Source organism: Sapajus apella, unplaced genomic scaffold (genome assembly GCF_009761245.1).
Source record: "Sapajus apella isolate SASKATOON/1434 unplaced genomic scaffold, GSC_monkey_1.0 scaffold168, whole genome shotgun sequence".
Taxonomy (NCBI): Eukaryota; Metazoa; Chordata; class Mammalia; order Primates; family Cebidae; genus Sapajus; species Sapajus apella.
The window spans coordinates 1,619,571-1,641,711 of record NW_022437108.1 but is presented as its reverse complement, the minus strand read 5'-3'; the positions used below and the strand labels follow the sequence as shown (position 1 = coordinate 1,641,711).

General features: G+C 47.0%; 2 protein-coding genes across 4 annotated transcripts in view; one reads left to right on the top strand and one right to left on the bottom strand.

Annotated features, from left to right (window-relative positions):
* Window positions 1–2,210, top strand: part of TMEM266 (transmembrane protein 266) — a 142,843-nt gene extending 140,633 nt beyond the window's left edge. For both annotated transcript variants that reach the window (XM_032267312.1, XM_032267311.1), the window contains exon 11: window positions 972–2,210. In XM_032267312.1, the coding sequence (XP_032123203.1) occupies window positions 972–1,558 (587 nt within the window). In that variant the 3' untranslated portion in view covers window positions 1,559–2,210. The remainder of the gene's footprint in view (window positions 1–971) is intronic.
* A 10,275-nt stretch (window positions 2,211–12,485) lies between these two features.
* ETFA (electron transfer flavoprotein subunit alpha) overlaps window positions 12,486–22,141 on the bottom strand; it is an 81,942-nt gene continuing 72,286 nt past the window's right edge. For both annotated transcript variants that reach the window (XM_032267309.1, XM_032267310.1), the window contains 2 exons: window positions 19,579–19,659; window positions 12,486–12,775 (listed from right to left, as the gene is read on the bottom strand). In XM_032267309.1, coding sequence (XP_032123200.1) covers window positions 12,737–12,775; window positions 19,579–19,659 — 120 coding nt within the window. In that variant the 3' untranslated portion in view covers window positions 12,486–12,736. The remainder of the gene's footprint in view (window positions 12,776–19,578; window positions 19,660–22,141) is intronic.

The window sequence follows — 22,141 nt, the reverse complement described above, 5'->3', positions numbered from 1 at the left end:
ATCTTAAAATATTGCTAAGGCATTTGGTGTCTCAGTTCTCCACAGCCCCCTTTCATTTCAGGGTTCCACATGCAGTTCTTGAGTTTGATTTCACAGCCCCCAAAACCTTATTATCATGTTGGGCCACGTGAAGAATGCATTTGAATTTTTTGTTTTCCAAAATTTAGTCCTCCTAAGGCCTCATCCCTGTCTTCTCTCCTCCCTCAAAGCCTCATCCAATATGCTGGTTTCAAAGACCACCGTCTCCAGCCCAGACCGCCCTCTCAGTCCTCAACTTTGTGGAGGAATCTCCCCACCCTGCATCCTCTGTAGGTCAGCCCCGGGTACATCTCGCCTAAAGAGCTCTGCACGTCCTCTCTCCGACCCTACAATGCACACTAAGCAGGCTCTGATCATCCTACCCGCCAGCCCATCTGAAACTTGAGTCCTTCCTCAGACCGTGGAACCCAAGTTCCCCGCCCCAGCACACCACGCTTCCCGAGTTAGGATGGGCTAGGTTAGGTTGCTGTGGCAAATAGCCCAGTGTGTCAGTGGTTTAAACAAAGCCACAAAAGCCCCACTGCAGGTTGGCTGGGGGCTCTGCTCCCAGGTCATCACCATCACTCCAGCACCCGGTTGGCAGAACAGTCACATCCATTCTAGAACATTGTTGGCTGCCAGGGCAAAGCACCAGCTCATAAAGCTTCTGCCCAGAAGTGCCACAGGTCACTTCTCATGGGTGACTGGCCAAAGCGTGTCACATGCCCACACTTGAGTTTAAGGAGATGAGGAGGCATAATCCCCCTCAAAGCAGGGTGTTGATGTTGGAGAAGGGAGTTCTATCAATCAATCAAGGCTTCCCTCCACAAAGGCATGGTCTCCTACAGGCTGTCCACACTCACCACCCACTGCCCGGCTCAGACCTGCCCTCTTCAGGGCCCCCAGATGTGCCAGAGGTTGAAGTGTGACCGAGATCCTCTCCTTCCTTGCAGACAGCGGTGTCCCAGAGCCAGCTGTGTACGTGGTCACCACGGCTGCAATAGACATCCACCAGCCCAACATCTCCTCGGACCTTTTCTCTCTGGACGTGCCCCTCAAGCTCGGCAGTAATGGCACTGGTGCCAGCGCCACCTCGGAGATTGCCTCCCGCAGCTCAGTCACCCGGGCCCAGAGTGACAGCAGCCAGACACTGGGCTCCTCCACAGACTGCAGCACTGCCCGAGAGGAACCATCCTCTGAGCCCGGCCCTGCTCCCCTGCCACTGCCGCTGCCACCCCAGCAGCAGGTGGAGGAGGCCACAGTCCAGGACCTGCTGTCCTCCCTGTCAGAGGACCCTTGCCCATCCCAGAGGGCCTTGGACCCAGCCCCCCTCGCCCGGCCCAGCCCACCGGGCTCGGCCCAAACCAGCCCCGAGCTGGAGCACAGGGTAAGTCTGTTCAACCAGAAGAACCAGGAGGGCTTCACCGTCTTTCAGATCAGGCCTGTCATCCACTTCCAGCCCACTACGCCCGCGCTGGAGGACAAGTTCAGATCTTTGGAATCCAAAGAGCAAAAGTTGCACAGGGTCCCTGAGGCCTAGAGCCTGCAGTGGGCTGGGTGGGAGGAGGGGAGACAGCCATCTCGAAGCTCTCCTGGGACCCTGGAGGCTGCCACGGGCCACATGCGGGGCCCAGGAGCCCGCCTGGCCTCCCTCAGGGTGCTGCCTGCCTCCAAGGAGGTGATGCCAGGCCAGGAGGCCACAAGCTTCAGACCTCAAAGCCCAGAGCTGGCGCCTCTTCTCGCCCTGCTCAGGGGAGGGGAGGGTGGTGCTCGTGGCTGGGTTTTCTTTTTAACCATTTTTACAAAAACCAGCCTGTAGCCCAGCTTCATCAGGGTAGAGTGCGGGGGGCCAGCTCAGCCTCTTCCGTTGCCTTCGTTCCTGACGCCCACCCCCGGACCCTTGGGAACAGCACTGTGAGCAGGGGCTGTCCAGCCCCACCCTAAGCCGTCTCTCCCAGGAATCCTGGGTGGAGTCCCACACAATCACACGGAGACCACCATCTGAGCCTACTTCATTTGTCCTCATTCTCATTCCAGCATGAGCGTTTCTGAGTCTCTTCAAGACAAATCTAGTTTTCACCTTCACAGGATATAAAGGGATCAACCTAGAGGTGGGTGGGAGGGTTCTGGGAGGCAGGGGGGCAACCATTTTCCAACCTTGGCTTTAATAATAAAAACCAGCTGCACTGAGACTCCCAGTTGGTGGAGGCTTTCCTTTGGTTGCTAGCCTAGGCGAAGTGTCCAGAGTGGTTCAGCCAGGGCACCACCATCCACCCAGTTACGGATGTGTGTGGCATCACTGGCTCCCTCCTCGTCCCCTGCGAGCAGTCGTGAATCCTGGCCGTTCCACCCTCCAAATTGCTAGCGCCTGGCCCCATCACGGGCTTGCTGAGGCCCAGGCCCCCTGCCGGACTGCACTGCAGCAGCCTTCTCTTGGCACAGCCTCTGGTTTCGCCCTCTCCACTGCATCTTCCCAGGCAGCTAAGCCTCAGCACCCCTGCTAAAAGCCCCCAAGGGGTCTTGTATGTATGACCATGTTTTCTTTTATGTAGTTGGGGGGATGGTTAAGGAAGACAATTTTGTAAAGGGTTCCCAATGCCTCAAGAGAATGAGTGCTGCGGCTCATAGCCTCTTCGTGAGCTGGCTTGCTTACCCCTCTGGCTGTCCTCCTATGCTTCTGTCCAGCCTGTTCTCCCCTCTACCTTGGTCTGGGTTATCCTCACTGTGAGAGTGTCCTGCCTCCTCGCACTGCTGGGCTGGGTGTCTTTGGAACTTCTGTGTCCCCCTGGACTCACCTGACAGTGTACCACGCCCCTGGTTTGGTCAGCATCTGCTTCCCTGCCTGCCTCCCAGGCTGGTCCTCAAGAGCAATGAGCAGGCCTGAGCTTCATTAGAACCCCACAACTCTGCACCAGGCCACAGCCCTGGGCATGGAGCCACTTGGGAAAGATGGCTGAATTGGAAGAAAAGGAAGGAAATTACCACATGCAGGCAAAGAGCACCCTCCTGATTCACGGGGAGATCAGCAGTTGTCAAAAAAGATGTTAAAGGTGGCAGCATCCAACTGAGCCCCTCTTGGGGTCTAATTAGAAGACCTACCAAGGGGAAGCTTTTGCAAAGGGCAAGAGTAGCGGTCCTGAGGCATCGCAAACATCACTGTCATAGTGTCCATCACTGGGCACTCAGCCAGGGCCCCTACCCACATGGGCTCCTTTAATCCTTCCAGCGGCCCCATGAGGCATGTATCACTAACCCCATTTTACAGTTGAAGAATCTGAGGCTCGGAGAGGTTGAAGAAGCTTTCTTAGGTTGAACACTTAATGACAGGCCCAAAATCTGGGCCCCCAAAACTGGGGCCCAAATCTGCTGCCACCATGCTAGACGCTGGGGTTCCCTGGGTTGAGAGCTTTGGGAAGCAAGGCGGTCACTTGGCTTTTGCCACTCGAAGGGTGGGAGGGCATTACATGGTTTGCAGTCTGTAGGGCAGAAGCCAGTGGTAACCAGTAACTGGTGATCTCCACCCACTGGACTAGAAATGGCTGCCGCCCTCCTCCAGGCGCACCTTGCTGAGTTGTGAAGGGCCTTCTGCAGAGCTCCATCGTGCCAGCTCTTCGGCTAGTGCTGTCACCTCACGGGCACTTGAGCCTGGCCCCATGCCAGCAGGAACCAGTCTTTAACTTCTGACTTAAGGTGATCCGCCCGCCTTAGCCTCCCAATGTGCTGGGATTACAGGCGTGAGCCACCGTGCCCAGCCTTTTTTTTTTTTTGAGACAGGGTCTTGCTGTTGCCCAGGCTACAGAGCAGTGGCGCAATCATGGCTCATGCGTCCTTGACCTCCCAGGCTCAAATGATTTCCCACCTCAGCCTCCCAAGTAGCTGAGACTACAGGTGCACGTCACTATCCCCAGCTAAATTTTTTTTTTGTGTCTTTTGTAGAGATGGGGTCTTGCCAAGTTGCCTAGGCTGGTCTGGAACTCCTGGGCTCAAGTGATCTGCCCACCTCAGCCTTCCAAAGTGTTGGGATTACAGGCATGAGCCACTGGGCCTGGCCAGAACTCCATGTTTAAAAGCAGATTTCTTGGGGTATTTACAAGTTGCTCTGAGGTGAGACCCTGCTGGGCACTTGTTGCCGCCTTCGTGTTGTGTTGGAACTGCCTCACAAATACACAGAGGCTGGGGACAGAGATAATAGGTGGTCCCCAAGTCCAGAGCCCACAACAGTCACAGCCTAAGATGGCGCACACGGACGGAGGAAGCTACTTACCCGCCTGGGGACATCTGAAGGCCTCACAGTGAAGGAAGCATTTAAAGGTGATTTTAAGAGTAAGTATACCAGATCACCTCTTCTGTTTGTTGTGGGAGAGGACAGCAATTTTTAGGGGTAGTTTCAACACTGAGCTACAAAACTGGCCTACTTCTGGAGAATGTGAGCAGGGATTTTTGGATTGTCTCCCTGACTTGAAGTCAGTCGTTAAACCATTTTTTAAAAAAAGGAATGTCAGAAGGAGGGTGACGGGACAACAGTGCAAGCACAGGAACAGCAGTGAACTAGGCGAGGGAACAGGGTTGGGAACAGGGAGAAGTTTGGTGTCAGGAAGGGGATGGCGTGGTAGGAAGGGGAAGGGACCACAGGAAGGACAGGCGAGGCTACTCACAGAGGCCTTGGATGCCAAGCCGAGCCAGATGTTCTCCCTAGAGATAAAGCACTACGGAAGGGTTCCCGCAGTCTTCTGGTAGGTGCAGAGGAGCAGCCGGGGGGAGAGGCTTGTGTCCAGAGGAGAGGGAACAAGGCTGCACACGGGCAGGCAGGATGAAGGCAGCAGGTGGTAGAGACACTGGGGAGACCTGACTGACAGGACTTGGTACCCCCTGGATGTGGACTTGGAGGAGCTGAGCATTCGAGGAGATGCCACCATGTCCACTCTACAGTGTCTAAGCATAAAACATCAGGATGGCTGTGCCTGGCACCAAAAGCATAGAGGAGGACACCAGAACCAGAAACATGGCAGTCCCTTCTGCAGACTCAAAAGCGCTTCCTCCAGGCGGTGGGTGGAGGCCTGGGTCATACCCCATCCCACAACAAGTCCTAGGGTGGGGCTTGGGGGCCTGGAGTGCAGGAGATGGAGGTAAAAGCTTCAGCTTTCATGGCTCCCCTGGGCACCGTATCCCAGAGTTATGGCTGGCGGGCAGCTGGGGGTTGGGGGAGATGGAGCCGAGCACTCCCTGGGAGGTTTGCAGCTCTGGGAAATGGCTCCCAGTTCTCCTCCACCCTTTTAGAGAACCCACTCTGGTGGCCCAGAGGAGCCATTGGGCTGTCCCTGAAGGGAAGGTCTGGTAACAGCCACTGTCTCCTGCTAAAAAAGGAGGGTGGTACAGTAATGACTCCCATGTCTGCATTGCCTGTTGTGACAGGTGCTCTTCACAGGCTTCCCTCCTTAGCTCGGCCCTGGAGGGTCTTCCCTGCTTTACAGAGGAGAAACGGCAGCCATGGAATGACTCATGCAGTGATTGCCCAAGGGCACACTGAACTAGTAAGCTGTCGTGGCAGGATTCAAACCTAGGTCTGTGTAGATCACATGCCATGCTAACTGTGAGATAAGCTGCCCGGAATCAAAGCAGGTGCCACCAGGAAAGCCAGGCCGGAGCCTGTAGCCTGGGCCTGAAGCCCACCCAGGATGGGGGAGCTATAAGGCCTTCCCTGAGTGGCACAATGGGCACCTCTCCACCCAGCCCTGGCAAAATTCCCAAAGTGTGGCTTTTCAGATCAAGTCCCAGAGACAAGGGTATTGGGAGGGAACCCTGTGTGGCTAGAGGCTAGTGGCCTGGAATTCTCTTTAGCGTGGTGGGCATCCACCTGAACCTCAACTCAGGAGCTCCTTTCTCCCTCCAAGACAGTTCTTGACGGAAGCCAGAGTGGAGAGGGCACGGCTCCCACCTTGGTGCTGGCGCCATGCTCCTCTCTGATGCTATTGGGTTACCCCTAAAAAGAGAAGACAGAGTTGGGGCCTCACTCTTGGTGCTGCTGACAAACTGAGCCCAAGGAATCTCTCTTACTGACAATCTGACAGCACCCTGTGGTCCCCTTAACACTTGCATGGAGTTGCTTCACAAGGACCCCCAACAAATCTGGGGGTTCGAATAGCCAAACCAAGGACATTTCAGGGCTGGAGAGAAGTCTGCTCATCCCCCTCCCACCCACCTCCTGCCTCAGGTGCTGCTGTACCTATGCACAGGATGTGGCAGAGCCTGGATTCTCAGCCCAGCCCCATTTCTGGTTTGCTCTGAGGCTCCAAGCAAATCCTTGGACCGGCTTCCTCCCCATGTGCAACAGGAATGATCCTGTGCCTCCCAGCCCGAGGGCTGCTGGGATAGCTAATGATGTAGTAGAAGGGAAAGCCCTCTGAGAATGTTTCAGGGGAGACACAAACAGAAAGCATCCTTATTAATGAGAAGTCTGGGGTGTTTTGCTGCCAGCACACACTCAGCACGTTTGGGGTCAGCTGCCCAGGAGATGCCCTTGCTGCTGCTGACAGTCTGGTGTGGGAGGGTGGCAGTGAGTCCTGCCCCCAGTCCCAACAGTCAGCCCAGCCACTGTTTGCTCCTCTCCTGAGTACATCCCTGTTCACACGTGCCATTTGTTCCTCTGTAAACCACGCCTGTAGTCACTGAGTTAGCTAAGAGAGCACTGTTATCCCCCAGACAGGAGGCACCTTCTCTTTCCTCCTCTCCCTTTGGCAAGTACTACTGGAGTACCTGCCAAAAACTTGTATTTCCCTCACATTAACTAAGTGAGAAATTCATCACTATTCTGAATATCTTTGACTCCACTGCTGCAAAGTTTGGTATCCTCTCCTGGTGAAGAGTTAATTTAATTATCTAAGGAAGATGACGAAACATTTGCTGCTAAAATTTATTGCAAGCTACCAGGAGACAGTGCTGGCATAATTTTATGCACAGCCCCCGACTGCAGCATAGGGAAGCAGGCTGCCTATTCATCCTGAAACAAGCAAATGAAATTGACTACCCTGGAGATCAATCAGGACATTAAACACTGTGATGGATGTGGCAGAATTCTTCAGTGTCTGAGATTTATAGGTCACCCTTCACCAAGCACTCTAGGAACCTCCCCAACATCAATTAGGACTCATAACTAGTACGCTCACCTCCGCCTCCACTGATTAAAGAACGGGTAGGGGGTTCTGGGACCTGCACCATGCTAAATACCACAAAAGGCCAATGAGGAGACTGGATCCAGATTGCAGTACAAAGACCCCTGCTTCTTTGAGCAAAGAGTAGTTCAGAACGGAGGAGCATCAAGCTAGAAGGGGACTCAGGCACTGGGGACTAGCCCTTGCATTTTCCAGAGAAAGCAGCATACTTTGTCGTGTTCTTGGTACTCCTGTTCTTTGTCCATGCTGGCCTTCTGCCCAGAGTGCACTTCTTCATCTGGTTGGTTTTGCTGCTCTTTCTGAACTTGGTGAGGCTGTCCTATCTCGCTGCCCTCCACTGCAGCCCACCTCAGTCAGGCTAGATTAGGTCCATCCTCTGCACTCCCATAGAGGGAGTCAGGATATGGCATGTGGTTGGGAGCCGACTGGCCTGTGGTCACCATTTATAGCCAGGAGTCCTCAGGCAAGTGTTTTAAGCTCTGTGGGCTTTAGTTTACTCATCTGTAGAGTTGGGAGTACTACTACACCTTGCAAGGTTTTAAGACGTAAATGAAATAACATATGTAAAGGGCTCAGCACAGCATCGTGGGCACAAGAAGCCCTCAAAAACAGCACTCTCCATCTACTCACCTCGTATGACACCCACCAAAACACTCATAGGTTAAAGCTTGTTATCTAAAAAGTTATCTAGTTCACACTGCCATTTTACAGATGATGAAAATGAAACCTGAAAGGAGAGGGAAGGTGACTAGGGTGCCTCTGGGGCAGTAATAGGAACAGGCTGAGAACCAAGGCTCCTGGTGACCAGTCCACCCAGTTGTCCCCGGGTCCCAGACCCAACTGTCCCCTATGCAGCCCACACTGGGAAGGAAACAGCTGGAGGTGAGCACACAAAAAAAGCACTCACCTGTCTTTAACCACAGGCCCAGTTAATTATAGGAGACAAAGAAGGCAAAGGCCACACAGGTAATGCCACCCCAGGGCCTCCCTCTCACCAATTCCGACACCACAGGAGGTAAATGCCAGCTTACGTCACAGAAAATCCCTAATTCCATTGGTGTTCCTTGCTTCTAACAACAAGCCTGCTGTTTTGAGGCAACGCAAACCAGAGAATACAGTCCTGGAGAGGATGGGAGAACCACAATCTAGTGGACAGGCCAAGTTTTCCAGACCCAGCGTCCAGTTCAGGTCTCACATCTCACTGACTGCCATTTGCCCCAAATTCTGGTTTGTGTGCCAGTTCTATCACATGTGTTGTGACCTGGGGCAAACTGCCTCCTGTCCTGAGAGTCTGATTTCTTGAATGTTTCCTACTCTTTCCCCCACTGATGGGGTGACATACATGAAAGCGCTTTATAAGCCAAGGATTATCAGCAACTTTTCTTCATTTGCTCCCCACAAAGATTTTCCTTAAACCCCAGAGCTATAAGAAATCGTGGCAGTATACCACACTGACGGACTTTTCACAAGGTTACCGGTCAAGCCTCCTATCGCTCAGCAGCAGCTAACCAAATCCATCTGCTACTATCAATGGTGTTCTCTGGGTTTCCCAGCCTCTTCAGCCCATTTTTATGTAAACTCAAACAAAAACCCTTAGTGAGAGACAGCATGAAATGCAGTGAAGCTGACCCACCCTTTCAGAAAGAGAGCAGAAAGTGCACCTACAGCTGGGGTTTCCAGCCCTGCAGCCCAGCAGACACACTCAGGCTCTGGTGGCAGCAGGGCTCCCACTGCTATCCTGGGAAGAAGAGCCCTGCCTTCTGCCAGCCTCACCCACAACACTGGACCCATTTTCACAATCTCCAGGAGCCCATCCCCAGCCAAATCCACCTGGAGCCAGAGTATTCCTGCAACAGCCCCTAATGGCTTCCATCTTCTCCTCTCTCCCTCTATCCTGCATACACCACCAAGTTATAGGCCTTCCTCTAAAATGGCTCCCTGTTGCCGGGGGTGCTTAAGGCTTGTTCAGATGGCAAACGAAGTCATACAGTTTTTATGGGACACTCTTAATATACTGATATATCTAACAAACAAGCAGAAAGTATTTTAAATATTCAATGAAATCCATGATATGTCCCAAGACAAAAACAAAAGCTGCTGCTCTTTGTTCGGATCCACTTGCTACTGTTCATTTACCTTGGAATCTGCTCACATTCCCAAGAACACAAGGGGCAGCAGCTACCAAAGGTTCAGAAAGAAGTATGCAAGAAAGACTCAAGACTGGGAAACTGCTGATTAATTTTTCCTGCAAATCAGGAAAAGACCTGTATGGTGGAACTATCACAGTACCATCGCTGGTCCAATGAAAATGGCAGTGTTCCTTGGGGGCAAAGTTTGAGAACCACTGATCTCTAAGGAAGAAGCCTCCTCAGCCTGTGAGTCAATGTCCTCTCCAATCTGGCCTCAACTACCTACCACCCTCAACCTCCTCCCTGACCCCAGTGTTTCTGCCCCTCACTGCCTCATGCACCCACGTGAGCTCCGATATCAGTTTCCACTTCTGCTCCCATACGCCAGTTGAACAGCCCTCACCCACTGAGGAATGGCCGTGCCAGCCTCCTGAGGAGCCCTCTCTGTATCTGCTGTCCATGCTGAGACCTGCTGTCTGCTTTTACTGACGTCTCATCTAATCTTTCCTGGTAGCTGCAAAATCCTTGAGGGTAGGGGCTGTGGCCCCAACAGCCTGTACTCTCAGAGTCTGGAAGGATATTGTCCTCCCTGTCAAGACCACCAGCTCCTTCGGGGAAGTGGCTGGGCTATACTCTTCTAGGTATTTGCTTCAGAGTCCCACAGCACAGGGGGTTGAGCCAGAGAACCCATCAGGGAACATTTCCTCACAGCATTGCTAAGAGCGAGTGGGACCTGGGGGAAAGCTGATGCTGTCCCCTCTCAACTACTAAGCAGCTGGGTACAGGGCCCTTACTGGGCCTCAGGCCTTCTGCAAGTGAAAAGGCTGTCAGCTTCAGCTCAAGGACCTGCTCATCTCTGCCCTCAGAGGGCTGCCCTTCTAACATGCCTATTTCTGCCCTTCCAAGGACTCTATATTCTGCCAAAATAACCAGACCACCAAATTCCCAGAGCTGTGTGAGGTTAATCAAAGACCTCAAAGAAACTAGGGAGAAAGGCAGGAAACCCATACGCAAGCATTAAAGAAAGCTACCCCTAACATCTTTCCCCCATACTGCTTCCAGAGCTACTGCTCTGGGTGCTACGGCTGGACACGGGCAGAGTCAACAGGAACTGTTCGGTTTCCAATAAAAGAGATTAAAAGGGCACAAAAATGTGCCTCTTGCATATATAATAGTTTCAATGACTTGCCTCCACCTCACATGGCTGCCATTTTAGGGTAAGCTCTAAGTGGGCACTCAGAGAAACTTTTGTGTTGAAAAAAATCCCACTGGAGGGACTATTCCAGAACACCCATCCCTCCTTCTCAACCAGGATCCCACCCAGCACGAAGTACCTAGTGCTCTTTACCTGAGGCTGCTGTGCAGTCACACTGTCCCTTGAGCTGAGGTGAAGGAGAATCACGTCCTCAGTGAAGTTACCACTCTGAAGCCAGTCTGCCTGTTTCCAAATCCTGGCTCTCATTTATAAGCTGTCTGAATTAAGGCAAGTTATATTACCTCTTTGAGCCTCAGCTTCCCCATCTGTAAAAGAGGGATAATAATAGCAACTAACTTACAGGGTGCTGTAAGAACTGAAGGGGTTTAACATGTGTAAAGTGCTGGGAACAGTGCCTGGTATATAGCAAGCATTATACTTAATGTTATGATGATGAGCTGTTCCCAGTAAATACTAGCCCAGTGAACAGCTGCTTGGGGCTGTGGCAGGGCAGCCAGGACAGTACGGAGCAAAAGGAAAAAAGACCAACCAGTTCAACTCTGAGTCAAGGAACCAGGCCAAGGCACCACCTGGGATGCCCCTCCCTGAGTCAGCACACCTACTGGGGGTGCCCCTGCGGCCATCACCTTTGCCATCTCTCCTGCCCACCCGCCCCCCCCCCACACACAGGTTATAGCATCCAATAGGAATGAGGGGTAAATGGAGAAAATCCTGAGCAAGGTTAGCCCTCTTAGGAAGACCCTCAAAGATAAGAACAAGACACAGGAATTATTCTCACAAAGGTGATTCCAGCCATGTGGCCTGGGCCAAGTCACTTTACCTTCTTCACTTCTCTGTGCTTCAGTCTCCCCATCTGTACAACAAGGGGTCTGACCAGGTGATCACGGGGCTCAGACATTCTACGATTCTTCGATTCTAACAGACATTACTTGTAAAGAGGCATCATTTTACTGCTCTCATCTCATTAAAAGAAGACTGAAATGCCAAAGATACAACTTTTAAAAATGTTTCATAGCAAGTGATTGTGACACAAATCAGAAAGGGTTCACTACTCAGCCCGGGAAGGGCCCCAGGCTGGCCACACAAAGGTATTCTAGCCCCCTCCATCATTTATCACCGATCACTTCCCATCTCCTCCCTGCTATCTGCTTGATCAAGGTCACTACTCTCATTTCTGCAGATCTGATTCAGGAGGGCAGCCCTCGTCATTCTACTCGCCTACCTACCCAACCCTTCTGGCAGGCCTGTTCAAAGCCTCACCAGCCACTGCTCTTGGGCCTGCACTCACACCAGCTGCAGCCTTGGTGACACTCTTGGACCTCAGCTGTACCTTGGGCAGCAGAATCAGAGTGCCAGAGGTGACTACACAGGCCTGGGTGCTTCCTAAGAGAGCCCAAAAGAAGCCAACAGAAGGCAAAAGAAAGGCCAGAGCAGTCTCTGTGCAGGATTTTGAACATTTATCCTAACATCAAACTATCCATTTGCATCAGAAGGCCATGCTGTCTCAAAGCAGCCCCTCCTGTACTCTCCCTCCTTTATAGACAAAAGTCCCATAAACTGACAAAACCTTAAAATGAAATGGAAAATGAAATTTACCTTAAGTCAACTAAAATACATGGAGCCAGGTCAGGTTTAAGTCAGGTCTGCTTTTGTCACATTAACTGTGGTTTTCTGAAGACTGGAGTATGTTTAAGGTAATATTCATGCTTTACAGCCATGCTTTTTTTAACTCTGCATTTGCCAATTCAGTTACCTTCTCCTATGAGATATGCCCTTCAACAATGAGATTAGGTTGATTAGGCTGGTAGGAACAATCATGTTTACAATCTTCCTAAAACAGAGCTCTCCGCGAACCAGAAAGGCAAAAAAAGCAACAATTAAAAAACAAAAATAAACAAATTTTTACTCCTTTTCTTCAATTTTCTCTCTTTAAGAGACTAGGCATATTTCTGATAGTTTTAAAGCTGTGGAAAAGCTTTATTATAGATTTTATTACAGAATTTTAAAATTTCAAAAAATTATTTGAAACCAAAAATAATTAAAAGGAAACATCATAATCCCATAAAAAAGCATTCTGGCATCTGTTAGAAATTTTTCCTCAAATTATGAAATGCAGCTCTTCATGCTTTCCAATGATAGTATCCACAAATGTCTATCATTTCAGTGGAATACTTTAATTTTTCTTTTTAAGGCATGATCATGATTCATTTTTTCTTCAATATCTCAGTCATTTCAGGAACTACCTGCAAATTAAAAAAAAAAAAAAAAAAAGTAAGCAACTAAAGCCTTCACTGTAATACAATCACAGCTCCGTAAGCTACACAGGGAGGCCAAAAGAAACAACGTAAATCACTGTTCAGACACACGGGCCCCTCCTCTCCACCAGGAACCCCCTGTTCCCCTGTAGTTTCTCTTCCCACCCAGGGAGACTACTGTGGACCCAGGGCTGGCGGGGCCTACAGCCCACTCATTGCCTACATGCCTTCTGCCTTTTTTTTTTTTTTTGGATTGAGACAGGGTTTCACTCTGTCACCCAGGCTGCAGTGCAGTGCTGCAATCACGGCTCACTGCAGCATCCACCTTCTGGGAATCCTCCCACCTCAGCCTCCTGAGTAGCCACCACACCTGGCTAATTTTTGTAGAGATGGGGTTTCAACATGTTGCCCAGGCTAGTCTCAAACTCCTGGGCTCAAGTGATCTGCCTGCCTCAGCCTCCCAAAGTGTTGAGATTACAGGCATGAACCACTGCACCTGGCTACCTTTTGTCTTTTTGACCCAATCACAAATTTCAAGAAGGCACCCTAGAAACAGGAAGCCCAATTTTTCTTGTCTGGATGACGAGTACTGTGTATTTACCTTCGTGTTTTCCTTGGCATTCTTCCTATCCTTACTGCATTCCTGACTTTCCTTCAAAGTCCACACCAAAGTCTCTAGCTTACTGTAATTACGACTCCTGCCAACCTCCTCTAGTACTTGTTCTCTCACTGTGTTCTTTCATTCATTCATTCATCATTCATTTTCACAAACACACTGGTTGCTTTTCAGCATACTACTATGATCTGGCACACAGAAATGTGTTACATGCTGAACATTCAGTATCATCACTCTTTATTAAAATTAAGACCTTGTGTGCTAATGAAGTGGCTGGTCAGCAGACACAGTAAGAGACCACAGCAAGGGGAAATGGCCTGAGTTGGCTGCCATTTTAAAAAGGATTCATTACTAACCCTTAGTCTTGGCAATGCAGCAGCTGCAACTGGAGCCCCCAGTGTAGAGCTGCTTTGTGACTGCTTGGACAGAGGAGAGCTGCCTATGGGGGCTGCAGGGAATGCCGCACAGACACTCTGAAAAATGGCTCAGCCACTTGTGCAAAATATCAATTACCCAGTCTTCCAAGGGGCTTTCGGCTGCCTTAGCTCACAAAGATCCCAGCTGAACTCGCCACTGATGAATATAGCCTCTCAATTATTTAAGAGCGCTACATTTCCATTAGGTGGAAATAATGTGTTCGTACAAAATTTATTAAGGAAATTGTCGACATGTTGTTTCTTCTGAATGTCACTTTGTCTCCAGCCTGTTAAAAGGCCCATGTTTACCATGGAGCCAGCAGGCATTTGCTCAGGGGTGGCATTAAGTGCTGGCACCACTTCTCCCAGCTTTCCTCAGTAGAGAGACCATAAGCTCATGCCAGTCACATGGATGACATGCTAACTGAGCTTCAGATGGGACCCATGTATTTCATGAAAAATAGGATAAAGCCCAACTTCTTTTACCATGAAGTGAAACACTACTTTGGTTTAGAACATACAACTTTTTAAAACCTTACTAAATACTTCCTTACCACACTCCCCACAAAAGGGTTGAGAAGGTTTTCTCTATCATCTATATCTTTTTTATTAGATCAACCACACACTTTTTTTTTTTCTTTTTTTTGAGACAGAGTCTCACTCTGTCACCCAGGCTGGAGTGCAATGGCATAGTATCAGCTCACTGCAACCTCTGCCTCCCAGGTTCAAGCAATTCTCCTGCCTTGGCCTCCTGAGTAGCTGGGATTACAGGCACCTGCCACCACACCTGGCTTTTTTTTTTTTTTTGTATTTTTAGTAGATAAGGAGTTTCACCATGTTGGCCAGGCTGGTCACAACCTCCTGACCTCAGGTGATCCACCTGCATTGGCCTCCCAAAGTGTTGAGATTACGGGCGTGAGCCACTGTGCCCAGCCCAACTGCACACTTTTAAAGCATACCACAGAATGCCTTATTTAGGAAAAAGAAAATGCTAACTCGGGTTCATTGAGTGTCTGATGCCCTGAGCACACTGAAGATCTGGATTCTTGTTTCTATTCTCTTTTAGGTATTGCAGAGACAGCTCCCTACTTGGTAAGACCCAATAAAAGGCACTTATGTTTAAAAAAAAAAAAAGAGACAACCTACTGATATAAATCACAATACAAGTATGTTTCACTCATTCACTTAGTACTTCCTCAAAATAATACTAAGGGAAACACAGAAGCGCTCTGTCACTATGGAAGTGACAGAGGAGTTCTGCCTCCTAGCTGGCAAGAATAGACAGAGGCCTATGAAACACCCAATCAGAAGTGTGCTCATCTTATACTGGAATGTAGGAGAAGGAAAAAAAAATAGCATTAAATGCTCCAAATTCAGGAGTTAAGGAAGATTAAGCAAGATTCAGTGTGGATTAGGAAAATTCAGAACATCAACCTAAAGAAGGAAAGGATTCTAGGCAAAAAATAAGGCACCAGACAGAGATAAGTAACTGTAGGTTCCAGAGACAGTAAAGAGAATGCTAATAGGTATGGAGAAAAGGAAAGAAACAAGGCTTAAAAAGATAGGTGTTTGTTGAGTCCATTCAATGGGAACAGAATAGTCTCTCTGAACAGATAGATGGTGCTGGGACAACTGGATATTCACATGCAAAGAATGAAAATGGACCCCTACCTCACATCATATACAAAAATTAACTTCGAATGGATCAACAACCTAAATATATTAATTAAAATGACAAAACTCTTATAAGAAAACAGGGGTGACTCTTCATGACCTAAGATTTGGCAATGGATTCTTAGATATGGTACACAAGCGACAAAATAAAAAAAGATAAATTGGACTTCATCAAAATTTAAAACTCTTGCGCATCAAAGGATATTCTCAAGAAGGTGAAAAGCTAACCTACACAATGAGAGAAAACATCTGGAAATCATATCTCTGATAAATATTTAGTATCCAGAATATGTAAAGAATTCACACAAGTCAACAAAAAAACAGCCCAACTGAAAATGGGTAAAAGAGGTGGACAGACGCTTCTCTAAAGGAGATATACAAATGACCAATGAACACCTTTTCATATGCTTAGATGCCTAACATCACTAGATATTAGGAAAATGCAAATCAAAGTCACAACGAGATACCACTTCACACCTACTGGAATGACTAGAATTAAAAAACAGAAAATAATGAGTCTTACTGAGACTGTGGAAAAACTGGAACCCTTGTGCACTGCTGGTGGGTATATAAAGTCATGCAACTTCTATGGAAAGCAGTTTGAAGGTTCTTCAAAAAGCTAAACACAGAATTGTCACATGACCCAGCAATTGTACTCCTAGGTATATATCCAAAAGAACTGAAATCAGGGGCTTGAGCAGATACTTGCAGACCAGTGTTCACCATACTATGGATTAGACAATGGGTTTTTGTTTTGTTTTGTTTTGAGATGGGCTCTCATTCTTTTGCCCAGGCTGGAGTGCAGTGGCGTGATCTTGGCTCACTGCAACTTCCACTTCCTCCCAGGTTCAAGTGATTCTCCTACCTCAGCCTCCCAAGTAGCTGGGGCTGTTACAGGCACATGCCACCACACCTAGCTAATTTTTGTATTTTTTGGTAGATGGGGTTTCACCATGTTGGCCAGGCTGGTCTCAAACTCGTGACATCAAGTGATCCGTCCACCTTGGCTTCCCAGTGCTGGGATTATAGGTGTGAGCCACCACACCTGGCTGGCAATGTTTTAGACATGAGACTTAAAGCATAAGCGACAAAGAAAAAGTTGGTAAGTTGGAGTTCATCAAAATTTAAAACTTTCTTTATTTTAAAACTTTTCCTCCCCTTTTTCATAGGCATTGACAAATTTAAAACTTTCATGCTTTAAAGGACACCATTAAAGAAAGTGAAAAGACAACCCATGCAAGGAGAGAAAATATTTGCAAATCAAATATCAGATCAGGGACTTATATTCAGAATATATAAAGAACTTTAACAATTCAAGAACAAAAAGATAATATAATTTAAAAATTACAAAGGATCTGAATAGACTGTCTCCGAAGAAATATACAAATGGCCAATGAACAGATGAAAAGATACTAAACGTTATTTGCCATGAGGGAAATGCAAATCAAAACCACAATGAGATACCACCTCACACTCATTAGAAGGGCTATATTTAAAAAGACAATAACATAATTAGTGAGTATACAGAAAAACCAGAGCCCTCACACATTTTTGGTGGGAATGTAAAAAGGGGAAGCCACTTTGAAAATAACCTGACAGTTCTTCAAAATGTTAAACTCAGAGTTACCAGGTGACTCTGCAGGGTCAGGTTATCTGCCCACCTCAGCCTCCCAAAGTGCTGGGATTACAGGCGTGAGCCACCCTGCCTGACCATGTACTTCAGAACTTCTAAGCTGTATGAGATAGTCATTGCCTTAATATAATTCTAGCTAAAAGCAAATAAACATGGTATTTTGGTCTGAAGTTTCTCTCTAGTCCAAAGTGGGCTTCCTAAAATACCAAAAGGAGCCTGAGAACCTGAAACTGGACGTCAGCTAACTAGATGATTTTTGAGGCCTCATTCTACTTCACCGTCTTAGGACTCTTTCTCACTGAGATATCGCTTCACGTCCAAACACATGCATATTCTCATGCCAAACCTGGGAGCTGCCGTAAATGCAAGAGCACAGTGTGTGGGATCCCATTCCATCAATAATGACTACAAAGAAGGTCCTGCTCCAAGGCAGGTGTCCAATGGTAAAACACTGAAAATTTTCAACTGCTTAACGCTTTATCTTTTTACTTATTTATTTTATTTTTTGAGACAGAGTCTCGCTCTGTCACCAGACGCCAAGCTGGAGTGCAGTGGCATGATCTGGCTCACTGCAACCTCCGCCTCCTGAGTTCAAGCAATTCTCCTGTCAGCCTCCTGAGTGGCTGGGACTACAGGCATGTGCTACCATGCCCAGCTAATTTTTGTATTTTAGTAGAGATGTGGTTTCACTGTGTTGGCCAGGATGGTCTCTATCTCTCGACCTCAAGATCTGCCCGCCTCAGCCTCCCAAAGTGCTGGGATTACAGGTGTGAGCCACTGCACCCGGCCACCACTTTATCTTTTTATCATGAAAACCCCCATGTGAGTTGCAATACATACTACAGACAGAAAAATATAACAAACAAAATTACTTATAAGTTTACTAAAATATTCTCTTGGCAGACAGAAAAATATAACCAACAAAATTACAAATTTACTAAAATATTCTCTGGAAGAAAAAAGGCAACTACAGTAGACATCTACTTGCAAACATGGATGAGGTTCAGAAAGTTTTTTAATTTTGCTTTTAAATAAAAAGAATATTTATCCCTCTATTCACACCAATAGTAAGAACGAAATTTTTACCACTTGAACAAAGTTATCACTATATAGAGAAACAAACAAACAAAAAATCCTTTTCATTCCAGCTCCCCTTCCCACTGGAATATCTTAGTGGGAAATAACTGACATTACTATTTGTTCTTACACACTTGGGCCAGGCAACATGAGCAGTTGACCTTACCTGAACCCCAAATATCAAGATACAGAGCTTCGGGGTCACTGAAGAGGGGGAATGTTTTTCCCAAAATGAGATCTAGGCTCTCTGGCAGGGGCCTTCTGAGGGGAAGAAGGATTGACAATGGGCCAGAACAAGAGCCCCATCCTAGTCTCTGCATGCAGTCTGAGTTACCATGGAGTAATCGGCTCAAGGGTCCTGTTTCTATCCTTCACTGAGCATGAACATATGCTGCAAAGTACAAATGTGCTCTCCAAGCACACTCACTAGTTCCTCTAGATCATACACAGTGCTGGTGAAGTCATGGAAATGGGCTAATCTTCTTGCTGAGGAGACCTCCTGAAGCTCTGTTCTCAGGTTGCAACCTTTCCACTGAAGCCCACACCTCCTCACTGTCGTTCTACATGAGGGGTTCCTCACCCCAGCAAACCCACTTCTCCTAGGACTGGATGCTATTTTCAGAGTACCAATTCCTGCATGAGTGATTTCTACATAAGATAACCTAGAAACATGTAGGTAGACCCAGGGAAAAAGAAGAGATCAGGCCATGCATAAGTTATGAGCTTTAAATGTGGCCAAATGAATACCAGGTGCTCATCAGCTGTAATTAACTAATTAATATCATGAAAATAATTTTTCTCATGGGAAGGACAAATATGGAGGTGACAGCAAGATAGAAGGAACGCCCAAAGGTGAAGAATGTGAGGAGTGGGAAATAAGTGCTCTCCCTACACTCGTCAGCTAAGGAAGCCCCTTAACCCTCAAACACAGCAAGCAGAGCCTTCTTATTGAGTCAGATCAGCTGGATATGAGTGCCTCCTCTCCCCTAACATAACTGGCAAATCTCTGAATAAGGGGGTTTGATGTTAATTTCTTTAGGATACCTGCCAAATATGATTCTAGCTTATAATTATTTGAATCACTTTACATTGTGCGTTAACTTAGCACTGGGATGCCAAAATCCATGTGGATATTTTAAAGACAATTTGGACTCTTTCTTAAAGGGAAAGTTATAATGCTGTATATAAACAACATATATCTACTATTAGAAGAATTTTAAGTAGGTAAAAATTGTGTACATATATTAACAGTACATATACAAACAGAGACACACAAACACACAATGTTTTCTTTAATAGCTTCGTCCCTGACCAATTCTAAGAGTTTCTCAGATGACAATCTAGAAAATAGCAATTTCTCTCCAGGCCAGCTTACCTTAAATAAATCTGCCACTATTCCATAATCTGCCACCTGGAAAATTGGAGCCTCTGGGTCTTTATTAATAGCCACAATTGTCTATGAAATAAAAAACAAAGAGTTTGACTTTTACCAAGAAAACATTCCACACAGACTGACAATTCTATTTTAACTCCCCTTACAATATATTAACATTCTTAAAATGTCTACCAAATAAGATTTTATGCATCTGTGTCAATATTATAAATTTATTAGAAATTTCTGGGTTGAAATGTAATAAAATTATCTCTCATCCACAACTAGCCATCTCAGTATTAAAGAGTTTAAAATCATTATTTTTTTAAAGTTCTTCTTTTGACTTATGAAAACATATTTGATTTTAGGTGAAAAAGTAACAGATCTATACCCAAATCCACAGCCTTTGTAGCACAAAGTATTTTGTCCTTCATTTAGTATTTTAAAATTATTATTCTGGAAGCTGGGCACAGTGGCTCATGCCTGTAATCCCAGCACTTTGGGAGGCCGAGATGGGCGGATTACCTGAGGTCAGGAGTTCGAGACTAGCCTGGCCAACATGGTAAAACCCTGTCTCTATTAAAAATACAAAAATTAGCCGGGCATGGTGGCATATGCCTGTAATCCCAACTACTTGGGAGACTGAGGCAAGAGACTTGCTTGAACCCGGGAGGCGGAGGCTGCAGTGAGCCAAGATTGTGCCACTGCACTCCAGTAGCAAGACTTTGTCTCAACAAAAATAAATAAATAAAATAATTATTCTGGGACATTCTAACAATATGAAAGCTAAACCGTCTTGTCAGCCTATTAAAGGACATTAAAATAAACAACTTTAAGTCCTTATGTACATAGCAAATAGATAAATAAAACAAGCAAATTACTTATATCTCTTGTAAGAGCTATCAAACATGTCTCTTATTTGCTATAAAAATATTCTTAAATGCAGGACAGGTGTGGTGACTCATGCCTATAATCCCAGTACTTTGGGAGGCAGAGGTGGGAGGATCACTTGAGCCCAGGAGTTTAAGACTAGCCTTCACAACACAGGGAGACCCCATCTCTACAAATAAACAATAAAAGCTCACGCCTATAATCTCAGCACTTTGGGAGGCTGAGGCAAGTGGATCACTTGAGTAAGGAGTTTAAGACCAGCCTGGCCAACTAAAAATACAAAAATTAGCCAGGCATAGTGGTGCACACATGTACTCCCAGCTACTCGGGAGGCTGAGACAGGAGAATCGTTCCAACCCAGGAGGTGGAGGTAGCAGTGAGCCAAGACTGTACACTGCATGCTAGCCTGTGTGACAGAGTGAGACTTCGTCTCAAAAAAAAAAAAAAAAAAGGAAAAGCAGTCACTCAAATCATTCTTTTATTAATATCAGATAGTTTATCAATATAAATAGTTTGGTATTCCCCACAGATGCTTCTAACACTACTGCAATTAGAATCTGACTCGAATGTGGTATTATTTTAATAGATTGTGGACTAAAATAATTCAAATCTCTTGAAGTAAAATTAAGTTTCTACCTGTCTGGTACCGTATGCTGTGAAGACAGCTGGTATTAAAACATACATTAAGTATTTTGATGTCGCCTGACTTAAAACACAGACTACATGATATCCATCATCCATGTATTTCCTATAGAGGAGTTCCTCAGAGAGATGGGCAGAATGTGCCAGAATGTCTAAGATTGGAACACAGAATAGACCAGGTAACTGCTAATTCAGAGAAACATGCTACACACATTAAGACCCATGGTCAGAGACAATAAACAAGTTTCAAACAGGAGCCTTAAATCCAAAGGCACAAGAACAAACATTCTGAATTACGGGTGCTGATTTGCATTGCTGTGTTTCTCTTTTGGGAGTGTGTAACCTGCTTCACAGCGATAGGCGGAGATTTATTTAGATGGTAACTTTTTCTCCTAGAGGCCACCTCGTCAGACATCTGAGAGTGTAATCATCCGAAAGCTTTTTCATTGTACTATATAACAATTACTATTATTATCACTTTGAGACAGGGTCTCATTCTGTTGCTCAGGCTGGAGTGCAGTGGTACAATCATAGCTCACCGCAGCCTCAATCTCCTGGGCTCAAGTGATCCACCTTAACCTCCTGAGTAGCTAGGACCACAGGGGTGTACCACCATGCTCAGATAATTTTTTTATTTTTTGGAGAGATGGGGTTCTCACTATGTTGCCCAGGCCAGTCTCTAACTCCTGGGCTCAAGTGATCCTCCTGCCTTGGCCTCCCAAAGTACTGGGATTACAGTGAGCCACGATGCCTGCCTTAAAAGTTATTTTTAAAGAGAGAGCATATAACTGTAAGCAAGGAACCACTACAATATTTAAGAAAAAAAGCACTTTGGGAGGCCGAGGCTGGTGGATCACGAGGTCAGGGGTTCAAGACCAGTTGGGCCAACATGGTGATACCCCATCTCTACTAAAAAATACAACAATTAGCTGGGCATGGTGGCTCGTGCCTGTAGTCTCAGCTACTTGGTAGGCTGAGGTAGGAGAACTGCTTGAATTGGGACATGGGAGGCAGAGGTTGCAGTGAGCTGAGA